General features: G+C 36.3%; 1 protein-coding gene across 3 annotated transcripts in view; it reads right to left on the bottom strand.

The window, feature by feature from the left end:
- Positions 1-321: 321 nt before the first annotated feature.
- Positions 322-27,724, bottom strand: part of IA-2 (tyrosine phosphatase IA-2) — a 221,657-nt gene continuing 194,254 nt past the window's right edge. For 2 of the 3 annotated variants that reach the window (XM_071590593.1, XM_071590594.1), the window contains exons 14-25: positions 26,655-26,741; positions 26,170-26,249; positions 24,713-24,780; positions 20,677-21,039; positions 18,042-18,220; positions 15,777-15,831; positions 15,042-15,146; positions 14,178-14,294; positions 13,160-13,357; positions 8,816-8,982; positions 4,366-4,419; positions 322-4,138 (exon numbers count right to left, since the gene is read on the bottom strand). In XM_071590593.1, coding sequence (XP_071446694.1) covers positions 3,928-4,138; positions 4,366-4,419; positions 8,816-8,982; positions 13,160-13,357; positions 14,178-14,294; positions 15,042-15,146; positions 15,777-15,831; positions 18,042-18,220; positions 20,677-21,039; positions 24,713-24,780; positions 26,170-26,249; positions 26,655-26,741 — 1,684 coding nt within the window. In that variant the 3' untranslated portion in view covers positions 322-3,927. The remainder of the gene's footprint in view (positions 4,139-4,365; positions 4,420-8,815; positions 8,983-13,159; positions 13,358-14,177; positions 14,295-15,041; positions 15,147-15,776; positions 15,832-18,041; positions 18,221-20,676; positions 21,040-24,712; positions 24,781-26,169; positions 26,250-26,654; positions 26,742-27,724) is intronic. The other variant, XM_071590595.1, reaches the window with a different exon arrangement.

Raw genomic sequence — 27,724 nt, 5'->3', positions numbered from 1 at the left:
TAATACGATGCATTTCAAAAATTAATTAGTTCATTACTCCTGACAGCACTTCAACATTAATTGGAGTTCATTTACAAAACTACAGCGTAAAAGTGTGGAAATTGGCATCAAGAAAGTTTTTCCACCAAACCACTGTATTTATTGACTTCATCACATGAAATACTTAATGTTGCTGCTACATACCAATAGTTTTTACTGCTTAATTCCAATCCACAAAAATATATTTCTAAGTAATTTAAATACTTCACAGGTTATTATATACATTGTATATATATATATATATATATATATATATATATATATATATATATATATATATATATATATATATATATTAAAACACTTAACCACAACATCTGATAGGTACTGTATTTCAGCCCTGAATGGTAAAAAATCTAACTGTGGTTGCAGAAAAACACATCATGTCTCATTAGAGCTGAATAAATGTTTTGACTAAAAATAATGTTAGTCCAAGCAGTGTGGATACATTGAATGGTATTGTTTGCAAGGAAGGTTTCAAAGAATGTTGTTTCTAAAGTGCTGGTCAGTCTTGGTTTCTCCTACAGAAACACAGCATAGGATTGCTTCTACAGTTCAGCTTATTGTGTATGAGTGTAAAATACATATAGCAAAGGCCAAAGAAACTGAAAAGTCAAATGTTCTGTTGCAAAAAAAGTTGTTCCACCAATTACTGATAAAACCTTAAGTTTGAAGTACTTAACCCTTATGCAGGTGAAGTGAGCTTGCCTTGAAAATTGTGCACATTTGCAATAAAAATGATCCAGGGTCATGAAAGGGTAGGTATTGCATGCAATCTTAACAATGTTTTCTTTTCCTAAATAACTACAAACATAACTGGGACCAAGCTCATTTAATTATTTATGTTAACATGCTCATCTTTTATTTATATAATGGTTTTCCATCCTCTGCATCCTTGTTTTACAAATACAATCCAAAATATGAAATAGATATACTGAGAATTTCATTTTCCAAGAGGAGCAAGATTACAAGTTGTTTGATATCATCTTTCTGTAAACAATAAAAACTAATGGCTAAATGATAATCTTGCCCATGTGCCATGCCTTTAAAAAACCAAGACAGAAGGGACGATGAGGAATACATGCAGGTAATTAATAAAGAGAAAACACAATGGTTATATATGAAAAGCTATCATCAGTTGCAATTTTTTCTGAAAATAAAGGAGTTTTTCACAAGGTTTTGGAGGACGTAGGATAACAGCAATGAAAGGATACATACTAGATAAATTATGAGAGAAATAAAAATAATGAAACATCACTCAAAGAGTTATGGGCATGAGGATGGAAAGGATTTACCTGTTGTGCCATTAAAATCAGTCATCTTTATTCACTTAACCTATAGACCACCCTAAACTTTGCCATGAAAAGTCCACTTTGGGCATTATCAGAGGTATATCCACTTTGACTCATGCACACCAATTAAGTATACAACATTCTAGGCAATCATGTTTAGTTTCAAATATCATTAGATAATAAGGGTTTTGTGGGATAAAATAGAAATGGTATAGATGAAGTAAAGAAGGGAAACATTCTTGGGAGGCTGGAGCCAAGAAAGTTTCCCAATGGAAAAATATACAAATGGAGATAGGGTTTCATATATTTGTCATCATCATAGTGAGAATCTTTCTAAGGTAGACAAATAGGAATTGCCTTGACATCTACACATTCCAAAAATACTTTTCTTATTAAGGAGGCTTTGTATCATCATATTTTTCAGATGCAGCCAGCCCATGGTACGACGGGACATTCAGATCAATTTTTTTTGGTGGAAAACTTCAAAAACAGAGGATCTTTGATAAAAATGCAGAACCTCAGAGTTCTTGAAGTAAATTCAAAAATTCTTTTGTAGCTCTTCATAAAATTTATCATTTGAGGAAATTCCACTGCAGCAAAACCAATGGTATCAGTTTTTTAACCACACAAAAATAGGCAGGCAATAAAACACTCATTTAAATTCACCATCAAGTTTTCTTTTAGAGCTATAACCAAATTTTGGCTTATCCATGAACACTTTAACATGCTTCATATGTCCATTGAAATTTCTTATCCATTAAAATAAATAATTTAGGTTAATTATTTTTCATTTTGTATAAATACTTTGCTTTATATATAATCTTAGACCTAAAGAATTGACTTAATAAATAACATATGTGTATATTTGATTGAGGTTATCCACATTGACCCATGAAAGAAGGCTCTGATATCCCGTTCGACCCACAGAAAAGATAGGACACAATGTCCTCTTCACTAGACATGTAGTTAAAATAGCCCCAGACATTTTAATCTGGGACATGTGCATAATGATGCGGTGGGTAACGGAAGATAATGGACATATACAGATATATAACATATATAGATATATATATATATATTCATCTTATTTTTTTATCGTTTTCTCTCTTGCCAAACACAGTGACATCTCAAAACAATTAATATAAACATTACACTACAAATTACAGGTTCATTATAATTGAAAGTGTTCTTGAGGTTAATTCACAATGTTCTTAGGCTCAGAGCGGACAAAGGGTAAAGTATTTTTTTTTCTTTGACTTTCCTTTGATAAATAACAAAAATATAGAGATCAAAGCTAATGAAATCATATTCATCCAGATGGAAGGACAAACTACTACTCAGAGACAGAGACATGAAGGATTTTACTCCTAATTTATGTGTTATTTTTCCAAGTAGAATTTTAATTATATGGGTTGGTATGAAATAAGATGACTTCCTCTCATCAGGTGACATTTTCTGTCCTTTTATCATACCACAGAGGGGAAGGACGGAGGGTAAGGAGAGGGAAGCTTTGGGAATAAGGGCATTGTAACTGGTTCAGTAAACAGGCATTTACATTTAATGAGGTTATTATGTGAGACATAAATTGGGAATGTATTATTTTCTTTCAATACTCAAAAGAATATTTCATTGTTAAACCCTGGTCAGCTACCAAATAGCTGTGAAATAGTATTCATGTCTTGTTTATGTTTATGTATCGCCATAGTAGTGCAAGATTCCAATTTCTGCTCCTCCTGACTTTCATCCCTTCCTCTCCTTTAATCTTAATCTCCCTAGCCCTAAAACAAAAGCTCCCCCATATTTTCATACAGTGATATTTTTCATATTATTTATAATCATAATTTTCTCAAACCTTTCTCTCTTCCAACAAACAGTTATGTGTCTCAGAATTTTGATTTCGCTCTTATTTTTTATAAAGTGATGCTTGCTATCCTCCAATGATTATGCTTTACTAAAATTTCCAGCCTTCAATTTTCACTATCATTGTTTTACCAATGCCAGCGTCCCTCTTACAGTATCCATACTGCTATTTTCTATGAATGAATCTCAACCTCAACTCCCACTTTGAAGTGTAGTATTGCCCATTTTTAACCATTCCCATTTCCCTCCCTTACCAATGTCATGTTCTGAAGTTCTTTTTATCACTCCATACCCCACTTCTTAATCCTTTCCTGTCATACCTGCCTCTTTCCTGCCCACTTACCTGATTCCATTTCCCTCTACTGCTTGAACCTCAGTTAATATCTTTTCCATAAAAATAAAATATTCCCAGTGTGCTACAAACCCCCAAAATCACCCCTTTCCTTTCTAAAATGTTCCCAGTTCATCGAATGTTTGGTCTACCTGCATGAACCCCAAAAGTCCTTGCTTGAAATCATTGGGAAAGTTATGAATTGGGTATTCCAGCACAGCTTCTAATATAATCACTCCATCTACTTCGCATCCCTTTATCCCTGCTCTCTCTCTAAATGGTTTGTCTGTCCATTCCAGTCAGGAGAAGAATGAGTTTCCAAAAATGGCCTTTTTTTTACTACCATCACCCTCCTTTCCACCTTCACCTTACGCACCCTACATCCCCTTTATATCAATCGAGCAATCACTGAGGTAGAGCACGTAGGATGGCATGGACCTCTTCGGCCACAGCCATCAAGACGAACTCAAATTGCTGCTTGCTCTTGACCATGAATGGCCGTTGGTCTCGGATGTGCTCGAGAGTAGCTGCGATGTCAATTTCTTTGGCACCCTTGGACATGCGATTAAGGACCATGTCAATGAGGCAATAAGTTCCAGTTCGGCCGACTCCATCACTGCAAATGCCAAGCATTTAATTGAGTAGGTTAATTCATGAAATTACTCATCATTCTAAATTCTTATTAATGATTTACTTTGAGTTTCAAAAAATCACCTTCAAAGGCTTGTACCATGGCAGAAAACACATTATATTGATTACAAAATGCTGATATTCCACAAATTCAGTTCTTACTATATTTTTAAATGGTTTTAAAAGGTTTGTTGATCAAAATTTTTGACTTACCTGCAGTGCACCACTATTGGGCAAGATCTTCCGCGGTAAGATTTGTTCACCTTCCTGTAGGAGTAAGTAAATAAGGGTGTATTAGGAATACAATTCATTCATTTCACCACAATTGCATAATTCAGAATAAATGAATTTCAAGAATTATTAATAGCTATAATATGTAATTATACTTATAATTTCAATAAATAATTTTATCCCTTGAATCATTTGGTTGGAAAATATTACTAATGAAGCTGGACTAATAAATTAATTAAATTATTTATATGTTACCCAAGGAACTATTAAAGCTGATTCATTGCTAAAAGAAAAACTCAGAAGAAAAAATAATAGCACCAAGAATAGGAAGTTTTATGACATATGATATAAGGTTTTGAATTTGTAAAATGATGCATAATAGTTTTGTGGCATAGTTATCTATTAGGATCAATTTTACATATACCTATGCATTTTTAGACCATCTGCACATCCGTTGTGCTTCAATTTTCAAGCTAGAGAGGGAGATATATATCACTGACCTAATGCCATGTTAATTATTTCTTTTTACTTCTTATTACTCATGAACAATGACTGCATTGACATTCAAATGCATATTCTATAGTAACAATACACCCCAAAGTTTAAAAGAAAAAGTCACCAACTGCAGGAATACTACCTTGATCAAAAAGTTCCAGGAATAACCACCGTGTGGCGCTCCCATCGTTCCGATTTGAGTTCTGTTTTTTTTGTTAAATTGGTACATCTGTTGTTGATATTCCCTTTAAATCTTAGTGTCATAACTTGACATTTGCAAAAGTTACGTAGCCAAGAGTACATCTATCTCTGTGTGTGTTGGCGATTTTTTACAATTGCAGAAATGGATTTAAATTTGCAACAACGAACTTGTATTAAATTTTGCGTAAAAAACGGATTTAGTGGCGCACGGACGTTGGAAATGTTGGAAAAGTGTTTCGGCAACGATTCTCTAAAAAAAACGGTCGTTTACCAGTGGCACGAGCGGTTCAGAAGTGGTCGTGAGTCAATCGAAGATGATGAACGCAGTGGCAGACCATCGACATCGAAAGTCGGTGAAAAAATTGATAAAGTAAAAGAAATGTTGGTCAATAACCGCAAATTAACCATCAGAGAAATAGCGGAGGACTTGAACATTGCCTATGGATCCGCCCAAGACATTGTGGTTAATGATTTGGGTTTCCGTCGTGTAGCATGCCAAAAGACCTCAATTTCATGCAAAAAAGAGACCGTGTTGACGTCGCAAAAGACATGATTTGCGAGGCTGAATCCGAGCCCACATTCATCAAAAGGATCATTACTGGAGACGAGACGTGGGTTTATGAGTACGACACGCAATCCAGACATCAGGCAAGTGAATGGCGTTCACCAAATGAGCCGAGACCAAAAAAACCACGTCGTTTTCAGTCAAAAAAGAAGGCAATGCTGACGGTTTTCATGGATTACAACGGTGTAGTGCATCATGAATTTTTGCCAGAAGGCCAGACAGTAAACAAAGAGTATTATTTGGGCGTTATGAGACGTTTGCGTGAAGCAATTCGCCGAAAGAGACCAGAAATGTGGGCAGAAAACTCGTGGATTTTGCACCATGATAACGCACCGTCGCACAGTGCTATCATTATTCGTAATTTTTTGACGAAAAATGCAACAAATACCATCCAACAGCCACCGAATTCACCTGATTTGGCTCCCTGTGACTTCTTTCTGTTCAATCGAGTTAAAAAACCATTACGGGGAACGCGTTTTAGCAGCCGAGAGGAAGTAATGGAAAAATCGCAGGAAGCACTGATGGACATACCGAAAACCGAATATAAAAAATGTTTCGAGGATTGGATCAAGCGCTGGCATAAGTGTGTTGCAGTCGATGGGGATTACTTTGAAGGGGACAATATAGATTTAGATGAATAAACTTGTATTTTTAATTTTCTGAATAAATTCCGGGAAATTTTTGATCAAGGTAGTATAACTGCGTTACACTTAGGGTGAGAGGCTATGGAGGATGCGGGAGTTAACAAAAGACGAAAATAGTCAATTTTGGTCTTTTTTACCTCAAGGGAAATTCAGAGTTATGGATCCTTTTTATAGAGTTCTAGATTATATACTATTACTATATTATATAATATGTATATTATATAATAGGTATAATATACATATTATATAATATGCTCAACTGAAAATCATTTTATATACTGGATCAGTTGATTTATATTTATAATGGTTTTGCTTTATAGCAGGGACTCAATTTTTTATTAAATATTTTTCCAATTTTTACTCTTCAAGCATTGCTTTAACTTAGTATTGATTTTGGAATATGGTAGTCCTATGCAAAAATGAAAAGACAGAACAAAAAAGTTTTGGCCTGTATTCATAGCCTTAAGTAATGCTTGTCCAAGATCACCTTAAATTTGATCTTGATGAACTATTTTTGTTTCATAACCGTAAAATAAGTATGTACTCTTTAGGTGTCATAAAAAAGGTGAGCTTCTTCGGGATAATATTCTCCTATGAAGGTGATTTTATCCTGTTGCAAAATCATGTCTTATCGAAAACACATGTATATCTACAGAAAGCATGGTATTATTGTCAAGGCTGCTATGAACTAGACTTGTGCAATGATGCTGTTTAATTTCTACTGAGAATCATAGTTTCATGCTGAATTTATTAATAATTTGGTAGTCGACCATTTAAAGCAGGTTTTGGATCTACAGAAACTGAACGTACCCACATTTCTTAATGCTGCTTAGCAAAATACAACCTGACACCACACACTACAATACATTTTTCTTCAATTTTTCATACATTCTATCTTACTTCATTCCATCCCACATGCTTATCCTTTTTCTACCCCTACCTTGCTTGTGTAAGGCCCTCCCCTCTATTTCAGTCTTCCAAATTTCATCATCATTCAAAATTCTCTGTATCCATTTTAGGACTTTTTCCAAAAATGTCCACTCCTCCCCCACCAGGCTAAGTGATTCATTTGGTTTCCTATCAATCCATTTTACTTTTGCCATCTTTCTCCTCGCCCACATTTCAAAATCCACCAATATACACAAGCAATCCTGCTTCAATGTCCTTGTTTCCATGCCATAGAAAGCCATGCTCTGGACTGTAATGAATCCATCTATTCTTCCCAATCAACTCTTGTAAAAAATGACAATGTTTTCGCCATACTCCACAGAATGTCTCCATTGTATAGATAATAGAAATGCAGAAATTCCGCAATTAATATTGCATGTAAGATTACCAGTGACAGAATTCATTTCATCACCATTTTCCTGTCTTTCCAAAATTCTGGCAGTTTGTCCTCCAGTGTGCACTGGTCTTTGTGATCCTATCAGCCAGTGTCTGCTTACTTCCTGGGTAAAGCAGATGATTGGTGAATAACATGGTAACAGAGAGCTTACTACTCCAGGTTTGATGGAAAGCACAATGTCCACTGTTAAATTGCCTGTTAGAGGTTCCAACAGTCTCTGGCCTTTAACATCACCACAGCCCTCACCTTCCATGGAGCAAAAGAAATTATGACCATAAACCTTCCCTACTGCCAAACATTCAACTCAGATAGCCTCCTTCTTCAACCACCACATAGTGCTTATTTAATGTCCTTTCAATCAATATCTTTTAATAATTTTGCAGCCATATTAGGCGCTGACTCTCCTTTTTTCAATTGTTCTGAAGCAAACATATAAATTTTACCAAATATAAAGCTATTGAAATACTCAGTCAATTGCCCAGATCATATTTATAAGGAGCAATCCTAAAAATAACTAACCATAGAGTAAATATAAATTTATAAGTTATGCAAGTAAATTATTTGAGTGTGGCATGAAAAACTTCTATAGTTTAAGAAATGCCATTAGCTGTTTACATTTAGGTGGGCAATAGGAGAATGGGAGCGGAGAAAGAGGTAATACCTCTTTCTGGGATCAATGGATAATCTGACCATCTAAAAAATTGCACTCCATAATAACATATAATTTAACTAATAATTCAGGAACTAATTTCTTTCATGAAAATAAGAAAACATACATGGTTCATTGGTGTAACATCTTTACCCTAGAACTAGTCTCACAATTATCTTTGAGGTCACTAAGCCCCAGCATCACTTTAATTTGAACATTTTCGCATCAATTCTGTAAGCCTGCGATTACATATTTTCCATTTCTGTATAATTATCCGTACTACCGCATATGAATGTATAGTTCCTTAGGGGAAGTCTGTGCAATGCATAGTAATTGGTAGTTCATGTACCTTTCCAGCATCATATCAGCATCAAACAACCTGAGATGTTCACCTGAGGTTTTTCTTCCCTTTAAACAATCCTGTCTCAAACATTTTTGAACTAGATGAAGAAATAATACTTTTATCTCAGTGTGTTTCTATTAAAACTCCAGAAAGAAAACATAATTTTTGTGGAAAGGGATTGTAGACAGACCTTCGGAACTCAAGCAGAGCTTTAGTTGAGAGTGGTGTACCAGCTTCAGGCCAAGACAAAAAGTGGAATTGTGTAACTGTACGTGTCTCTCCAGTCTTCAGATTCTTCAAGTAGAAGCTGCGGACCAAGTAGTCATCACACCAAATATGCTCACTCACTAAATGAACCTAGAAGGAGACATATATACATATTGGATCACATTTTCAATGTAAGAAAAATATTTCTTCAAATATTAGAGTACACTTAAATTTGCTGTTAGGACTAAGTCATGGGTCAGCAAAGATTATGGGACTCATTCCTAATTTCTGTGCCACTAATGAATTCACAGATAATGTAATGACCAGGATATTTCAAAGTTGGGCTTTACTGGGGATGTCTTCAGCATCCCCAGTTCCCTAATAGATAGGGAACTTAGTGCTACATTTATTAAGTTATTGATTCACTAATTGTAAGCAGTATGAGTACTATTTATACTCATACATAACATGTAAATGCATTTGGTAAATTCAGTGTAATAAAAAATTCTACCACATTTGCCTTGCAACATATAATAGAAGCATTCTATGCATTAAAAATATCAAAAAGTGTCTTCAATATCCTGGAACCCTTATAGATCAATCAACATGAAATGTAAAACATACTAATGAAAATGGTAATCTTATTAAAAGCTATGCCAAAATACAATTTAATAACTGGAAAGTAAATTTTATCCATTTTATTAATCATAAAAAACTATTTGAATTTGAGAACTAGGAGTAATTGGAATTATAAAATCCAACGCTATGCTATCAATGACATGAAGCTTGCAGCTTCGTTTTGTAGACAGGATAACAGAGGTGGAGGTGTTGCAATCTATTGCAAACCTTCATTGTCTTTCTCACTTATGAAGACAAGACACAACGTTGAAAAAGTCCACGAATGTGCAGCAGTTATTTTAAGATCAAACAAGCTCAGTCTAGGGGTAGTTGTGACGTACAGATCTCCAAGTGCCTCTTTCATTTCTTTCTTACAGGAATTCAGTGACAATATTCAATTCGTGTTAAGTGGTAATGTTAATTACCTAATAATCTTTGGTGACTTTAACATTGACTTATTAAGTCCCTCTATCCAACTTGAAGAACTTGGCGCCTTGCTTCAATCTTTTGGCTTAGCAGTAATTAATAATGTCCCTACAAGGGTAACTTCTCATTCTTCTACTCTCATTGACTTAGTTGTAACTAACATACCAAATAAGATGATTTTGTGTGATACTGTATTTAGTTATCTGTCTGACCATTGCGTCCTTGATATTGAGGTGATGTTCAACGGTTTTAAATCAACTGTACCAATATTTGTCACTAAACGTTTTTATAATGATAGCAGCATTGAAGAATTTCTTAAGAATTTGGCAAGCATAATTTGGGAAGATGAAAATTGCACTTCCGAAGTTGATATTAAATTTAACTCCTTCCTTAACAAATTTTTACTAATTTTTAACCATTCCTTTCCTTTAAAAACAATAATTGCTGATCGTAAAAGGAAAAATGTCAAGTTCACTTCGGAGTTGATGGACATGAGTATTAGAGTAAGAGATTTACATCGCCAATGTAAATTTTCTGACCCTTCTCTTTATAATGAGTACAAAGTACTTCTGCACAATTATAAAAGCCAAATCAAGGAATTTAAGAAAAACTATTTCAACCAGCGTATCTCCTTATCTAATAATATAAGCAAAGCTGTATGGAATGTTATTAAGCAGCAGACGAATACCAACCCCACTCAACAGCCGCCACCTTTCATAAAGTTTAAGGATATTGCTGTTTCAAATCCAAATAACATAGCAAATTGTTTTAATAAACAATTCTGCCAAGTTGATGATAGTTCTCCATCAATCTTCAGAATGACGGGTACTTCTGCCTCAATATTTCTTTGTCCCTCAGATCCTGCTGAGGTTGAAGATGTCATAAATTCTCTCGCTAATAAATGGTCTGTCGGAAGTGATGGGGTACCTATGCCCATTATTAAGCTAGCTGCTAAAATTATTTCTACCCCCCTATCGGATATTTTCAATCTATCAATCTGCAATGGTCATTTTCCGACAAATTTAAAATTTTCCATGATATGCCCAATTCATAAAAAGGGATCTTTGAGTGACTCAAATAATTACAGACCCATAGCACTACTTTCTGTGTTTTCTAAAATCTTAGAAAAACTTTTTTATAACCGTATCACTGACTATCTGTGTAAATTTAATTTATTGAATCCTTCCCAACATGGCTTTATTAAGGGTAAGTCAACTATGTCTGCTGTTTTTCAGCTTGTTAATGACATTATCTTTGGTCTTGCCAATCAGAAACAAATTATTGGGATTTTCTATGACTTAACTAAGGCATTTGATACTGTAAACCATAGTATATTGTACAGTAAACTTTGCCAAATTGGAATCAATGGCAATGCTTTAGCTTGGATACAATCTTATTTAACAAATCGCAAGCAGGTAGTGCAACTAAATACTAATTGTAAGGGTGGTGCTAATCAGCATTACTCTGATATTCTTACTTCAAATTGTGGAGTGCCCCAAGGTTCTATTCTCGGGCCACTATTATTTACTATTTTTATTAACGACCTAGCATCTCAACTGCATCAGAGCAAAGTGCTTTTATATGCTGACGATACTACTTCCCTTAGTTTTGGTAATAAGACAGGTGAGGTAAATGATTTGGCACGTTCAACAGTAGCAGATATGAGTGGCTGGTGTAAAAGAAATAACTTAAAACTGAACGGAAATAAAACATGTTTTTTAAATTTCCATCATAAAATTAATCCTCCAGTAACAAGTCCTCTACTTAAGATTGATGCATCCACATCTATTCAGCAGTCTAGATATGTACATCTGAGTAGAAAAAATTCCTTTTTCTTTAATCTTTCAATGTATTTTCCCAAGAATTATCATATCTAACACATTTATGTTTTCTGTGTACATTTAATTGAAGCTTAATTGTAAAAAAGTTTAGTTGGCCAGCCAGGAAAGGGATTTCAGTAATCGCTCAAGTTTATTTAAGGGCCAGTGTGGTGAGTATGGGATGAGATTTTTTGTACATAAAATAAACTTTTATGATACTCTGGGATAAGTCCCATGGAGCAAAGAAAGGGGTGTAGTTGAAAATCAGCAAAAGAATTTAAAATTAATAATATTAAAATCAGAAAATTAAGGGAGAATTATAGCAAAACTGCTTCCTTGGTCAAGGAAAAATGCTCATTTGATACAATCAAAAAGAAAATTCAAAAGATAAAATATGCTTTAAAAATTACAGGATAAGGTCGGAGAACGATTTAAACAAAAAAATAAACATATCATGAATTAACTAGTGAACAATTTAGAAAATCATAGTAGGTACTACAAGAATTCAATATTGAAATAGGTTTCAATATTCACGAAAACATTCTAAAAATGAAATGTCACACAATTTTCATTTAAGAAGTACCAGTAAACGACCTTTCCTCAGCTTGGTTGGAAGAGAATTCCAGATATGCCCAGCGACCACAAAAACCAATTGTGGAAGTTGGTATTTTGGTGGGTAGGAACCTAGGTTCTGTTGGCTTAATTAGTCAGAGCCTTGTGTGTATGCCACCCACAATATCTTAATTCACTTGTTAAGTATAACCTAAAGGGGCAAAGTAATATCACCCAAAAAGTTTTCTTTTCTCATACTAAGGAAAACTTTACTCTTCAGGGTTTACATGTGATTGAAGGGAATTGGGTCTAATCGGCCACATAGTAATTTATCAGGCACATAAAGATTTACTTTATCAGGTTGATTCATCCCTGGTGATTACAGAACTGTATAGATTGCTGCTGTACGAGCTCATTCAGTGACTACAATGGCTATGTAAACACGTCCACGGTAATTAAAGAGGTTAGCATGGAACCTTTTACTTTTACTAAATGCATGAAGTTCAAAAGTTAAGAAGCAAGAGAAGCAAAAAAATATTTGGGAAGGAAAGTTAATAATAAAATTTATTTATTTTACTCAATAAGGAGCATCAACATCAAAGTTTAATTCAAATTTCAATAAAATGATTTCCGATCATTTCCCCTTAATTTGGATACAGAGTAGAAGCAATTAAAATGCTCCAAGAAGATGCATACTAACATGATCATTAATGCTTCTAAAAATTTAAATTGAATGCTGAAATCGATGGCAGATAAAAATGGTTGAGGGCTTAATCAACAAGCTATTCTGAAAAAATCGCCTAGCATTGAATTGCCTCGGCAAAAAATGTTGGAGCAATTGGTGTTTGAAGATGACAAAGACATAAAATAAGATAAAAGGAAAGACAATCAACATAAAGCTGTGGCATTACCTCATAAATGTGGTACAGTTCAGATCCTTCCTCTGGCCAATAACGGTGAGACATGGCAACCCCATCCTCAGTCAATCGAGTCAGCATAACCATAACCACACTTCCTTGCTCCCAAACCATTTGCCAGAAATCAGATGCTGTTTGACCTAGAGGTCCTTGGGTGGCAATGTATGCAGGGTTTCTGGGATCATGGTCAGTCTGGAAGAAAATTTCCAAGGTCACCAAAAGTGGGATACTATATGTTGGCTGAATAAGGCATAATATCGCCCTTTTCAGTTTTCATTATCGCCCTGTTGCACTCAAGCAACAATGTTGATATCCATATGGAATCATTTAGGTTAACTTTTTTAAATATTAGACCTAATATGCACTGAACTTCGTTATGTCATTTCTTTCTATTGTACTTAATGTTAAACATTCAATTTAAGATAAAAAGAGATTACGTCAAATTTGGCTAATTTAAGGAAAATTCCATGTTAACACAAAATATGGGATCTTAACAATTGAGGCAAACACTTAATTATATCTACATCAAATTTCAATTGAAAGAAATGTCAGACCAATTCCAATTAATGATAAGATACAGTTTTAAATATCAACGATGAATTCATTAAAATAATTTTATCAGGAAAGATACACTGATTTAAATGCGAGAGGATCACATTATTACAGAAAATATATATTCAATATTTTTTAAAGTGAGTAAAAATTTGAAAACAGAGGGCATCTCAGGAAAATTATTGATTAAAAAAAATGATCACATGTTTATTCTAAATTATGCATGAAGTAAATCGGAAAATGATAAAATAAAATATGAATGATACAAAAGTTGTTAAAAATAAATGTTTTATAGCAAAGTTCTTTATCACTCACATTTATTTTATTTGTAGAATATAATTTAAATATGTAACTTACTAAATAGATAAAGAACGTACTACGGCCGAGTGCATGGAGAGAAAGTAAAACCCAAAGCCGTACACTTCGGCTTTGGGTTTTACTTTCTCTCCATGTAACTTACTATTGTGGATGCATTTATGTAATCAGATCCAGATGCATTGGCTAAATCATTCAGGACAACTCTTGAGTGGTCATAAGGTACAATTTCAGGGTAACGATTCTTCTTCAGGTTTTCTTGCTTTAAAGTAAATAAAAAATTCAAGTGAAAATGAGGCGAACACATTCAACATAATAGCAATGATTATCACTAATGAGAAAATAGGATAGATAGACTTTCAAGGGTGGATCATGGAGAAGGATTGAAAATAAACAATTAAAAGAAAAGAAGGCAAACAAAAAGCTGTGGAGTATGAAGAGATAAATGTAGAGATTCAAATAAGTAAAAACAGTGTATGGAAATGATTTAAAAAGGTGGTAATATGCTGATAGAAGTGATGGAAAGAAAGAATATGAGGTAATCAAGGAATAGGGAAGGCAAGAAATATTTTTAATAGCATGAGTGGGAGTAGAAATATCGAAGACATGAAAAAGTAAATAATGTTTAGCAAAAAGTTTAGGCTGTAAAGCAGTGATTTAATGTTGCTGAGCATTGTATAATAATTTTCATGAACTTTCCAAAATCTGATGGAAGATAAAATTATGTAGCTTCTAACATTTATCATTTTTTATAAGATTGTGATGCTTTAGGTGGGAGAATTTCCTTAACCATTTCAAACTCTTGCCATCTCATTGATTCCATATTAGTGCAGGAATAAATTATTTATTAGAATATAGAAGCTCCTATATGCATTTATAAAATGTATTCTGAACAAAATATTACTTTCAATTTGTTCGTATGAATGTGAGATGTTAATAATAGAAATATTTGACATATTTACTCATAAAATGCTTAAAATACCATAGATTTATAGGCCATGATACTCACTTGTAGGGCAACTGTTGTTGCACAAGGCTCAGCTTCATAAGCACACAGGGCCACCCACTCTTGCTCAAGTCTATCCTTGTTTTTCAGATGGTCCTCCATGTATGACTGTGATGTAAAGCATGATGTTTTAGACCAAGGAATACAAGAAAATTTTAATGACTATCAGGAGGACTATGGACTCATCCTCTTTTGTTTGCAAATACTTTCAAATCATGTATTGGGAGTTTTCTAAAAGGTATCAAACAGTATTTGCAACTTTAGTTAACAGTTGAAACCTTTTTATTCATAATATAACAACTTTGACTATATGTGCTCACCAACTCAACTTTATAAGAATATTATTTTACAAAACTAATCATGGTTCATCAAATAATTAATACTGTGGTGATTTTTCCTTAGTCCTTATCCTCTATATCTCAATGAAAAATCCATCTGAATATCAGGCTTGCTTTATACTATTCTACATGCATGCAACAGTTATCTCTTTCTAAATTTTTACCACTTAAACATAGGGATTTGGAGTTATTTGATCTGAAACTTTATAGATACCTCATTTCATGTATGCTATTTTAACTAATATATACTGCCATATTATATATTTCATCAGACAGAAATCCTTCCTATGGGTTTCATCAAATTCATTACATGCATTTAATAGCAGAAGCCATGGTATTTTTTTTACAGAATATGAGTGCTGGTTAATAAAATAATTGAAACTTGAAAAATGTTACTTACCAATACCATATGGCCAGTGGAAATGTCCATGTTAGTAAGAGCAGGCTCTTCACTCCTATAAATGAAATGAGAAGTTATAAGGCTCATATGCCAAAAATTTTCTCCATGCCTTAGCTATTCTTAACACTCAATGCAAAAATATATATAATAAGCATGTCCTAATAAATACAATGCAAGATTTTAAATATGCGCACCTAATTATACATTGTTATTAAAATTTATCTCTAATTTTATAAAAACTTATAAATCATACAAATTTCAGAGGAACTTCTTTATCAGAGAATATAACAATGTCTTTCTTATTTTGGAATGATTTCTATTAGCAAAAGTACTTCATTTAAAAAAATCTCTTAGTAAACGATAGTGTATCTTTTGAAACATGCATGGATGTAAATTACCTATTGATAAAAACCGAGGCAAGAAATCTCCACATACATGCCAAGATGCAACATTAAGTCAAGTGCATAAGAAGTTGATAGTAGAAATGTGATATGGGATATATGGGAAAGGAAAAGGAGCTATCCATGAAGTCTAACAAGTGTAATATAACAAAGATATCACACTCCATAAAATTTCACAATGCTCAATTCATTTGTACAACTGTTTTTTTACCTTTATAGCATCATAAGGTACACTGCTGATAACACTATAAAGGGTGAAATTGGTTGTATGAATAAATTTAGCATTGTGGAATTTGACAAAGTGCATACTATTTGTTATGATGTATTGGTTCCATTAATTAATTATGGAGACTGTTAACTTTAACATGTTTAAGTTGAGTAATGAATGGAAATCAACAGAACATTGAAATTCTCAAATCTGGGTACACAAACAATTATGCTTCTCCCCAATACTTATCTTTAAAATAAGTTATGGAGGCAGTTTAGGCATTTCATGACTGAACTGCCTCCATAATTAGGTGATGAAAAATATATATACTTCAATGCAGTTCTCCCTGACCCCTTGATTTGTTACTGGGTAAAGACAATGATATTGATGGGGATGCATTTGAAATGCATGCATAGATAAATTCCTCTAAAACCCATATTTAGGGGGGAGTTTGGACCATTAGACCCACAGATACCTGATAAAGTTATGTTTTCTTCTTGTTTGCCATAAAATTCGATTAGGTAACTTTTGCTACATAAGTTAAATGGAGTCTTATTTCAAAGAAAATTTTTAAAATCTAATTGCATTATTGCAGACACTACGCTGTGTTGCCAATGGTCTTGACTTCTTAAGGAGATTGCAAATTGGAGAAAAAAACCAATGGGCTTTCTTACTGTATTTGTGAATTATAGCTGGATCCTATACATTCTGTTTTTCAAAACTTTGAAAGGCTTTCAATATTTGGCTGATAGTGTATCTTTTGACTTCCCTTGTTAGGATTGTCATAGGTTCAGAAAAATAAATTCTACCACCCCTGCTAATATCATATGTTGAACTATGTGTGCTATCCTTTGAAATCCATCAGATGGTATCTGGTGTCAATCTGGAGCTTCTAAGAACGTCTTGATTTATTGCTCAGTAAGGATATGAGATTGCCTTCCACAGTATTTGTATTGCCATACAGATAATGATAACCATCATTTCAATTACCAGACGAGACGTTATCATACAATAAAAGTAATATTTTCATATTTGTGAGCATAAATGAATTAATGCCAGACTATGATCTTGCTCAGATGAGTACGGAAAGAGAAGAAAATTAAAAAGACTTACTCTGATGACACCAATTTGCTTTGGTGAAAGGAAACAAGAGGCAGCTCTGAGTCTTATGCATAGCCATAGCTTTGTTAATCAAAATACCAATGAGTTTGACTTTACTTTCGATTAGTTAAGTCAAATGTCATATGCTTGGATAGAGTGTGAGTTCAGCGCTTGCCATAGGTGTTAATTTCCATAGCTATGCCCCTGGGGGGGATTAATATGGTGCGGTGGCTATCGTACTGGCTTCCCACCCAGAGGGCCCGGGTTCAAATCCTGGGGATGTTGACTATTTTTCAGTGGTATCTTGCTCCCTACTTGAGGTGCTTTGTGGAGGGCACTTTGAGTGAGTACGTCGTCCATCGGATGGGACGTTAAGCTGCGGACCCTTTGGAACCTTTCGTTAAGAGTAGGCTAATGCCGACACCGGGTTTCTCTCCACCATTCATCCTTTCCTTTCCATCCCTTATGGTGCAAATGACCTCAGCGGTCGGTCGCCTCCCCTAAAGCTACTAATACTATGCCCCTGGGGGGGGGGCAATGCATGCTTTGTCTCACCAGGAAGATGTGCTTGACCTTGAAGATGGGCTGTTGTTTGGTGGGTCACCTTCCTTTGACAGGCTAGCCACCCTTGAAGAGCCATGACCTGTACCCTCGGTTTTTTCTCCAGCTGCTGATGGATGGGCAGATTGAGAGCAGGGTGCTGCTTTGGTGGCCATCCTGGCACGGCACAGATCCTGCCATGATTTTATTATGATTTGTCAGCAATGATAATAATTCAATTGAAAAAGAATATCCAGCAACACTGATTATACCTTATGAAATCAAAATAGTAAGGAATAGCAACGTTGTTTGGAATTGTCTCCTTTTACTCATCATTAAGATAGCCATTGTTGCTGACATAAGGAATGACTCAAAATAGGGTAAGTATTTGGTATGAATAAATGATGCATGGATGAAGTTTGATAGGGGTTATAGACAGGATACGTACTGAGATCAATTCACTGTCTCCACTAACTGAAGGTCTATGGTTGATTTCTATTTTTAACTCCAAGTTTTTTCAAGCATGGTGAAAATTTCAGCATTAAATTGTGAACACACTGAGTAATACCTGTAGAGTGCACTAACCATAATATTGTATGATCCTAATTATGGAGACTTTCTTCGATAGTGCACTGATTCTGATACTGGATTTCCCTCCACATGAGGGAAATTAGAACAAACTTTCCTTTCATGCAACAATTTATTTCACAACCAGTGCTGGGTTGAGTTCGGGTAATTCCACAAACCAATATCCTTTGCTGCACTATGCATTTTTATTCTTAATAAGCACTTACTGTGCATTATTAGGAAACTGCTTGCTGAATAGGTTCCTTTTATGAAATTGTTTGTTGTACAACATTGGTTTGAGGTATTAATGACGATTTTACCCCCAAGGAATTATGTAGCCAAGGAATTCCAGGGCTAGGGTAAAGGGATTCTAGAGCTGCATTTAAGAAAATGCATTTTTAGGGCATATCCTCTCCACTTACTACTTGCTAACACTGCATTAATTAGTTTCAGAGCTCCAATCAGCTATATGGGTGACCTGTGTCTAGTAGAACCAGTATTCAGGGAAATAAGAAATTTTTTCACCCATATGGATAGCAGTTAAGATAAGCTAGAGAAAACAACTTACTTTATCTTAATGCTTTGAATAAAACATGTAAAATCTACTGTTCATTTGATTTTTCCTAAAATGTCTTTCTTAAGTCCTATTCCCCATCCCATGTTACCTGGAATTAGTTTAGAGGATGGAGTGCTGGGCTATGAACCAAAGAGCCTTGGTTCAATTCCAGGTGATGCACCCTTTGCTTCACCCAAGCCGTGTGATTTTTTGGGTTCCAGATCTTCCTCAGAAATGCAGCACAGTAAAAGGAACAAGTCCGCCGCACAGATGTGTGAATTCCATTTGCCATTGGGCTTAGTATTGGGCGAGTTCTACTCTCACCTATTGTACCAACCTTTGGGTTGATAACTGTGGCGGTTAGAGGAGAGTAAGGCTCTGACAGTTCTTATATAGCTTGGTGTTATGACCGACATTAATTGCACTCAAACAGCGCACTCACAGGACTTGATGCTTAAGAGTTTTCACAATTATTGGATCCATTTTCAAAATACTAAATTCAAGCATATTCGCATTTAATGGTGGTCATTATGCAGTTAAAGAAGAAAAACATATTAATTGATGTAAGGGGTCGCACAAAACATATTTTTCATGAAGCATTCGACAGAAGATGTGATACAAGCAAGATACGAGGTCTGTCTGGAAACTATCCAGCAAAGCAATATTTTGAGAAAGATTACCTAGGGCAATGAGGCCTTATTCGCCTTCAAAGTAATCCCCTTAGAACCTCACAATCTTATGCAGCGTCTCTTCCACTTTTTGAATCAGTCGGTCAAGTCCTTTTTGGGAATCGTCATCAGCTGCCTCCTCGCATTCTTTTTTATCTTGTCAACCGACTGTTGGGAAGACTGAGCTTTTATTTGAGGGTCATTGCTGTAGACTCAGGACTCACCTCCATTTATTACATTTTTTTAGAAAACCTGGGTCATCGTTTGCGGCTTGAGACAAATACCCTGCAACTGCAGCACGAAAATCTGGACCCGTTGACAAGTTAAAAGAGGATGGGATGAGGCACCTGATGACCATTCCGAAAAAGGACTTTGCCGATTGTTTTGAAAAGTGGAAGAGACACTGGGATGAGTGTTTGAGGTTCCAATGGGAATGCTTCGAAGGAGACTAAGGCCTCATTGTTCCAGGCAGGCTATTCTTCCCAAAATATTGCATGGCTGGATCCTTTCCGGCAGACCTCGTATTGTAAAACTATGGATGTCACTTTACCCGTGAGTTCACGAATATTTTGCGGACTTCGTTGGTAAATTATCCAACGAGATATTGGTTAAGTAAGGTGAAACTTGAGGTTAATAGTAGTCTCTTATAGAACCCATGTCCAGAGTCCTATAAAACGGTAAGGTGATCTTGTTATGGTCACATGGTCGACCTGACCCGATAAACAGCATTCGTGTCCAAATATCTATGGTTCTATCTGGAGTTTTCTTCTAGAGATTCTTCGAAGTACCATATCTCTCGCTACCTCTTCATAACCACACACCAGCGAAATGTTTTTCAGCACAGCTGGAATATGCTCACCTGATAGTCTTTGCTTGCTTCCGCGTCCTCCTTTCCGCCTAGTCCGCGAAGCTTCTGACGGGACTTGGCGTGTCGCCGGACGATGAAGAGCGTGAACACGCCGAAGAAGGTGGCGGCAAGAACGCCACAGGCGAGGAACACGACGACACGTAGCTGCCTCTCAGACGCCCCGTTCTCGATGGCCGTGGCCCCGGGCCCGATGAGAGCTGAGCCGCCCCCAGGGACCCCCCCTGCACCCCAGCCGAGCGGTCCTCCGGCCATCCCGGCCAACTCCACCACCGCGGACCCCGGAACTGGGAAAGAGGGCGTGGCCGGAACCACAGATACCACCACGCCATCGCCGCCAATGGTCACGAGCTTGTCCTGGAATAAGAGCGGCGATGGTTGGTCAGTGTCGAAGGGAATAGCGGGAGTAAGAATTTATTGTATACCCTACTGACTTCTCCCTTCCAATGATTGCTTGGTAGCATAAGTATAGACCTGAAAAATGACCAAATTCGTCGGTTCAGCCTAAACTTCTTACCAAAGATATCTATCAGTCGCTTGCTCTATGTTTACTACGCTTCTTTATGCCCCGCCCCTCACTTACAGTCTTCCGTTTCGCTACATATTTCTCAATAACAGCTCCATTAATCGCCGCTATCCTTCCATCTCACTCCGCACAGTCCTAAAAGAGTTATATTTTATCTCTTCATCTCCCGCTTTATATTTCCTAATATCTCTGCCCTCAATATCTTCCTAACATTCCAATTTCCTATTCTAATCGGTTATCTTTGGCGCTGGTGCTCTCGATTTCACTTTGTATCACATTTCGTGTGATGATGACCGTAGAAGCCTTACTTACCCCTCTCGCTGCCGGACACTACTCACGGCCCGGCATGCTGAGTCCCTTGATGCTAAGACTCACACTCAGATCTATGCCCATTATTTCATTATGGAATTAATAATTAAGGTATGTGCCAGTTGCCTTCCTCAATAGTGTTTCACTGTGACACCATTACTCAAATGCCCACCCTCAAATTGGGGTTGGATGCTTTTCATCTACTTAATACCCCGCAAGCCGCCGCAAGGGCGTATGGCGGGGGGAATCATTCTCCATCATTCTATCAATATTTTCATGGTTGCTTTATTTTTACCTCTCGCAATCGGCTACCACAATCACAATGTATCTCGAGTGTTTTTTTTCATGCACAACTCATTTTTTTAACTTCAGGAGGACTTAGTGAATTATTAAATGCCTAGTTCATTTAAGTTTCATTACCTTACATTTTAATATATCATCTGAAATACATTGCCCCATTGGATCGTTATGTGTTTTAAAATCGTGAAGCTTGACGAGATTCGCAGAGTTAAATGCAGATCCACAGCTCACTTCATGGAGCAATGTCGAACATTAGAAAATAAATTTTCGTTAAGGATATAATGCAATAGATATGAATTCCCACATAATCTCGGAAGGTGGAGTATTATTACGAAAAAATACGTCACTGAACTGTTATTTTAATGAAGGGCATCGTATGTACTGTGGTCACATTCATTGAGGATCAAGTAAATGATGGATCAAGAAAACGAGCATAACGCGCTCGGATGAAATAATCGCTCTCATGCATTCCTCCGTCCGACCCTAAGGAGACGCTTGACAGGAGACATCTAAGGAGACATCTGCTCTCTTCGACTCCTACTAACAGGCTGGATTAACAGTGAAATCATCCCTTGGTGGATAGCTTCCAGAGGACTCGGTAGACTTGGGAGAAGGAAAAAACACAACCCGCTGACGATCCTAATTGGGGTACATAAAACGACTCGGTTCCATGAGAGAGGGAAGGGAGTGGTTGAATGAAAGATGCATTAATTGGATGAGGAACCAATGACGAGTAGGGATTACTCCGTGGAGAAATGAATGGGATGGGCGGAGGTCGGGAATATGGAAGGTGGATGTAGGTGGGCAGGGGGACTTAAAAAGGCGCTCGGGCCGAGTATACTGTCTACTTCATTCTTCTGACGGTCGCTTCGATTCGCCGAACCGGATGTTTCTATTTTCCATTGTGCGAGTGGTGTGATGGGCCAAACCTCTAGAATAGTTGATAGTTGCTTTTGCAGCCACGTCAACGTGAAACAGACGCTACGCTGACTAATTTTCGTCTAGTGCTGCCATGTCTGGCGTGAATGACTCTGTCAATTATTACCGCTCCCGCCAACGCAGCTTGTGGACTAGCTCATCGAAACTCAGAAGCCCTTCAAACACGTCAAGGTTATCCATGGGGAGGGTAAGATACGATGGCGACCCCTAATTAGTAAAACCTATAGTAAAACCTATAGTAAAACCTTTATTAAATAATTTTGATCCTTGATATATCTTTTGATCCTTGTTCTCCTTCATTTCAAATTAATGGGAAATATTTTACAATCCAATCAGGAGTCCATAGAAGACATAAGGAAAAGTTTTGATCATGTGGTTAAAGGAGACTGGACCTTTTCTTCTTCCAGGTTTATTGCATTTAAATCGCAGAGTTTTGAATTCCCATTACATATTATTAAGAGTAATCAGATGATATTACTGGACTCCAATAGAATAATTTCAAAATATTACCACTGAGAGAATGAGATGCCTAACAAAACCGCATCAACGATTCCATCACCTACTTCTCAGTGCCCCAGGATCCAAAGTTCGGTTTTGAATTCATCATTTTAAATGCGAGAAGTAATATAAAATTGCTGGTATGAAAAGATCTCTGAGATATTTGTATGAGACCTCCATCCGTCATTCCCACAATAGAGGAGCGATATTTCTGGTACTGAAAAACGTCACAGTTACGGAGTGGAGTGCCCTTGTCGCATTACATTCAAATATTTTTCTTTCGTCATAAATTGTGAAGATGGAAGCAACATTGTAACGGAAATACCTTCACTCTACCATGAGAAATAAATGAACTCTTTCAAAACTTTGGCCCGATGGGTCTAATTGGCTCTAATTCTTTGGCTTTTCCGAATGTCCCAGTTTCGAATCTTGTCTTGGCCTAGGATTTTACGTTTTAATTCCCTATTATCGTCAGTTATTTTCATGGCGTAGATGGCCCATAGGGGGAGCACTCCAAAAACAACCACTACTACTAAAGTAATTGGGGATTCATTCACCTCTTCATTTTTCTCGCCATATGGATTCTATATTTGTTTAATTCCATATATTTCGTTAGACTGGCCGGATTTTTCTGCATATTCAATGAATCTCTATACATGTATTATTAGACTAAGTTTTGAGAAAACAAAACATATTGTAAGCAACCATTGCAAATAATATGAATTACTTTATAATGTAAAAATAAATGAATTTCAATACACGTGCGCCCGTATGGTTAGCATTTCAGGTGGTTTATTATGAGATAATGGACTTTTTCAAAATGTTAGCTACCATTATTTAGCTCCAATATAAGTACTATTACGTTATCTGTAATCGTTAAAGCCTCAACGAATTTTTAAAATTTTCGATACACCGTTATGTGTACGAAGGAATATGAGAGTAAAAATGTTAGAGAAGGATAATAGGCGGCCGAGGATGGGAAGAAAACCCTCTTTTACTCTCCCCGAAATTTTCGTCGCGCGCGCCCATGTTGGACGTTGTTAGCGGCGGCGGCTGGTCCCTGGTAGCCGAGGGCATTGCGGGTGGGGGGTGACCCGCGACACCCAGCAAGCAGCCGGTGCTCCAGTGCGCAGGACGTTGAAAGAAGATTTCCTCGTTCTTGAAGCCGTAGATGTAGGCCCTCATAAAATTCGAGCGATTAAGTTCAGAGCAGATTTAAGATGCCATTTTCCCAAGGACGATAAGGGGTCAGAAGAAAATAACGTTTTTCCGACGGCGCTAGGGGGGAAAGGTGTTTTGGGTCAAGGGCAGTCTAGTGGGTAATTACCCCCTGCCACACACCCTAGTGGTGGCTTGCAGGCTAATAAATAAAACTAAAACTAAAATAGAAAATAAAGTTGTTCCTGTGATCATTTTTGTGGGTTTGTGAAAGAAGTTTTCAGAGCTAGGTATACCCACCTCATTCCCAATGCCTGCCGATGTCACTTCTACACCTATCTCTTTCTTCAGAGCCCCTTTTATTCCACCTGAAATTATAAAAATAAATTAGTCCCTCTGATTGTGGTGGAGGATAAGTACACCAGCAGCCATAGAGAAAATTGTGAAATAAATTCAAAATAATTTTTTTTTCATTCCCATTAGTGCCCTGCGGCACTTAATTTATCTCTTAAACACATATATAAGTGCCACTAAAATATTTAAAAAAATTATGAGTGTCCTTTTTGTGTTTTTTAGTGGTTAATTCTATTTTTTTCCACCATAGTTAGGACCATCATAGCTATAAGAAATTGATACAGACTCGTGCTGTTATATCAATATTATTAAGAACTGATATTGACATTTAAATACCATATTTGGAGGCAGTAATTGCTCAATACTATTTGTTCTGAGAAAACTTCATTCTACAGGAATAAGGCGAGGAGTGAAACACCCATGACAATTAACAGGAACTACTGGAGCACTATCAATAGTGTCATCCATTTTAAAGTCATTCTACGTGTGTAAAACTTCTCCAAAGATAGTAGGAACTACTCTAAAAATTTAAATTATGTATCTAATCGACGACGATGCATCACTTGTGAAGGTAAATTGAAGAGATACCAACACTAATATAGATTGGGGTTCTTACAATGCGGAATGGTCGTATGTATTGAAATTAACTCCTTTTTCTCATTATCATGGGAACACTTTTCAGAGAACATTTACTCACAATATAGAGTTAGTTAATCTGTGACATGCCAGATTAATTGAACCTTACTGTCAACCCCATGTTTAAAATCCTAATTTCAGTCAAATCGGAGGTAAAATTTACGAAGCTACAGGAGTAATATAAATACACAAGAATTTAAACGGAAAGGGTCAGGAAGAGAAAAAAACAATCAATTTTATAAAATAGTAGAAAAAGCACAAGTTTACCCGTATGCGATGATACATTTTCAAGCGTCCTTAATATTTACTTGACCCTGATGTTAATAGTGCCAGAGGTCTATTTGCGCAATTATATAATTATAGGTAATCTACCGATTAAAGTTGGTTTTCATTAGACACATATATCAAATATTTTTCTTGTGTCTCCTGATAAAAAAACCAACATTCTACTCTGCCTCAAAGTCCTTCTTCATCTCCGTATACTTCCTTCCTATTTCTGCCCCTTCCTCGTTTGCCTAACATTATCCGCTTTATCACAGGCTTCAACATCCCACAGCGGGTCAATATGCTTTTCATCCATTTTTCCTGCCTCCTTAGGATTCCTCCCAACAAACCCCTCCCTTTGCCCACCATACCTAGTACTTCCTCATTTGTTTTCTTCTCGGTCAATTTAACCTTCTCCACACAAACATTTCAAAAACCTCCAATTCACGTATGCCTCTGCTTCCAATTCCATTGTTTTTAAGTAGTTTAAATAGGAAGCTCACCTATTCGTCTTGCGACCTCAGAAGCATTGAGGCCTAGTGAGTTTTCCTGGACTTGGAACTTCACCTTGTTGCGCTCCACACTAAGGCCATGTGGAAAAAGAACAGAGGAAATTATTGAAGTAAAAATGTCTGTCTAAATGCCAAAAGCAAGGACAAAATTACCAACACATTTTCGCAAAAATGAACTTGGTACATTCTCAACCGACATTCAAGGTCCATAAGGATCCATTCTAGACCAGATGGTCCAATGATGGTCTTCAGAGTGAAGGGTTATGAAATAAAATGATTCGTTTCCAAAAGACTTCGGTGAAAATAGTGATCCACGTTTGAAATCAATTTGAAGTTGAAATTAAATGTCGGCAGATGACATAATCGGTATTGCACCCACGCCCATAAGTAATTAATTTAAGAATTATGAAATATAAAATTAAAACAGAGTTTACAATTCGGCACAAAATACGTATCCCACAGAGAGTTGAACTTACCGTATGTTATAGAGGTCAACCCTTCTCAGGTGCAGGAAGTCAGCAACAGCATTAGCGATGTCAGCTCCCTCTTTCCAATTTTGGACGCTATTTCGTCAACAGAAAGAGAAAAAAGCATTAAAATAAAAGAAATATAAAACATTCTGGGGATGGCATTTTGCGGGAAGTATATTTACTTTTGGGGGGGGGACCTCTCATGAAAAATGTAAGGGCGACCGCTTTTGCGGATTGATTTAACTTCAGGGATGTTCAAAATAGAGAAATATATTGCTGTTGATTGATGATTTCCAGAACATTTGGATGATTTTCAGAAATTCATTCTTTCATTTAGTTTGCTAGGGAGACTTAGAAGGAAGGCAATTCATCGTTCCTGAACGTGTTAAATTCATGGTTATTTTGAGTTTTCAGGCAATAGGAAACAAAAGTGTACCTGTAAGTTAACTGATCATGTCTCGTTACCATTCACGATGGAAATTAAAAAAAGGGGTACAAGGTATTCGAGGAAAATCTACTCAATATAATTAGACTGTGGACAATGTTATGTGGAATAGTTTGATCGATCAGTAGAATGCAGAGCAAAACACATCTAGGAAGAACGATGCTTTCTTGCAGTGTTCCCGTCATATTCATCACAATGAAACTAGTATATTCAGGGACAGATCGGTTTTAACCTAAGAAAATCAGCATATTATGCGCTCCCAACCTGATCATTTTATCACAGACTACTTATAACTTTCTTTAATGGATTTCTATCAACAACTTAAATCAGAAAAGGACCCGTGACCGAACAGTGATTATCGTTAGTTTAACTTTGGGATAGACCGTAGGCTAGAATTTGATACGTAACATCATGTGCCCATTGTTAAATGCTTAATCTATGCACCGTACTCTTCTGAAAGTGTTATCCTCTCATCACCACACATGGTTGGAGTGTCTGTGAAAATCACTATTGTGCTCGGGAATCAAACCCACAATATGGAGAAGATAATACGATAGATATAAAATCAACCGTATAGAAGTCCTTCTTTCTTGAAAAATGGAAGAACAATGAGAATCCAAAGGGGTACACT

This window comes from Hetaerina americana, unplaced genomic scaffold (assembly GCF_022747635.1).
Source record: "Hetaerina americana unplaced genomic scaffold, ioHetAmer1.1.p SCAF_4, whole genome shotgun sequence".
Taxonomy (NCBI): domain Eukaryota; kingdom Metazoa; phylum Arthropoda; class Insecta; order Odonata; family Calopterygidae; genus Hetaerina; species Hetaerina americana.
Note: the sequence above shows the minus strand (reverse complement) of the source record. Positions and strands in the feature narration are given on the sequence as shown.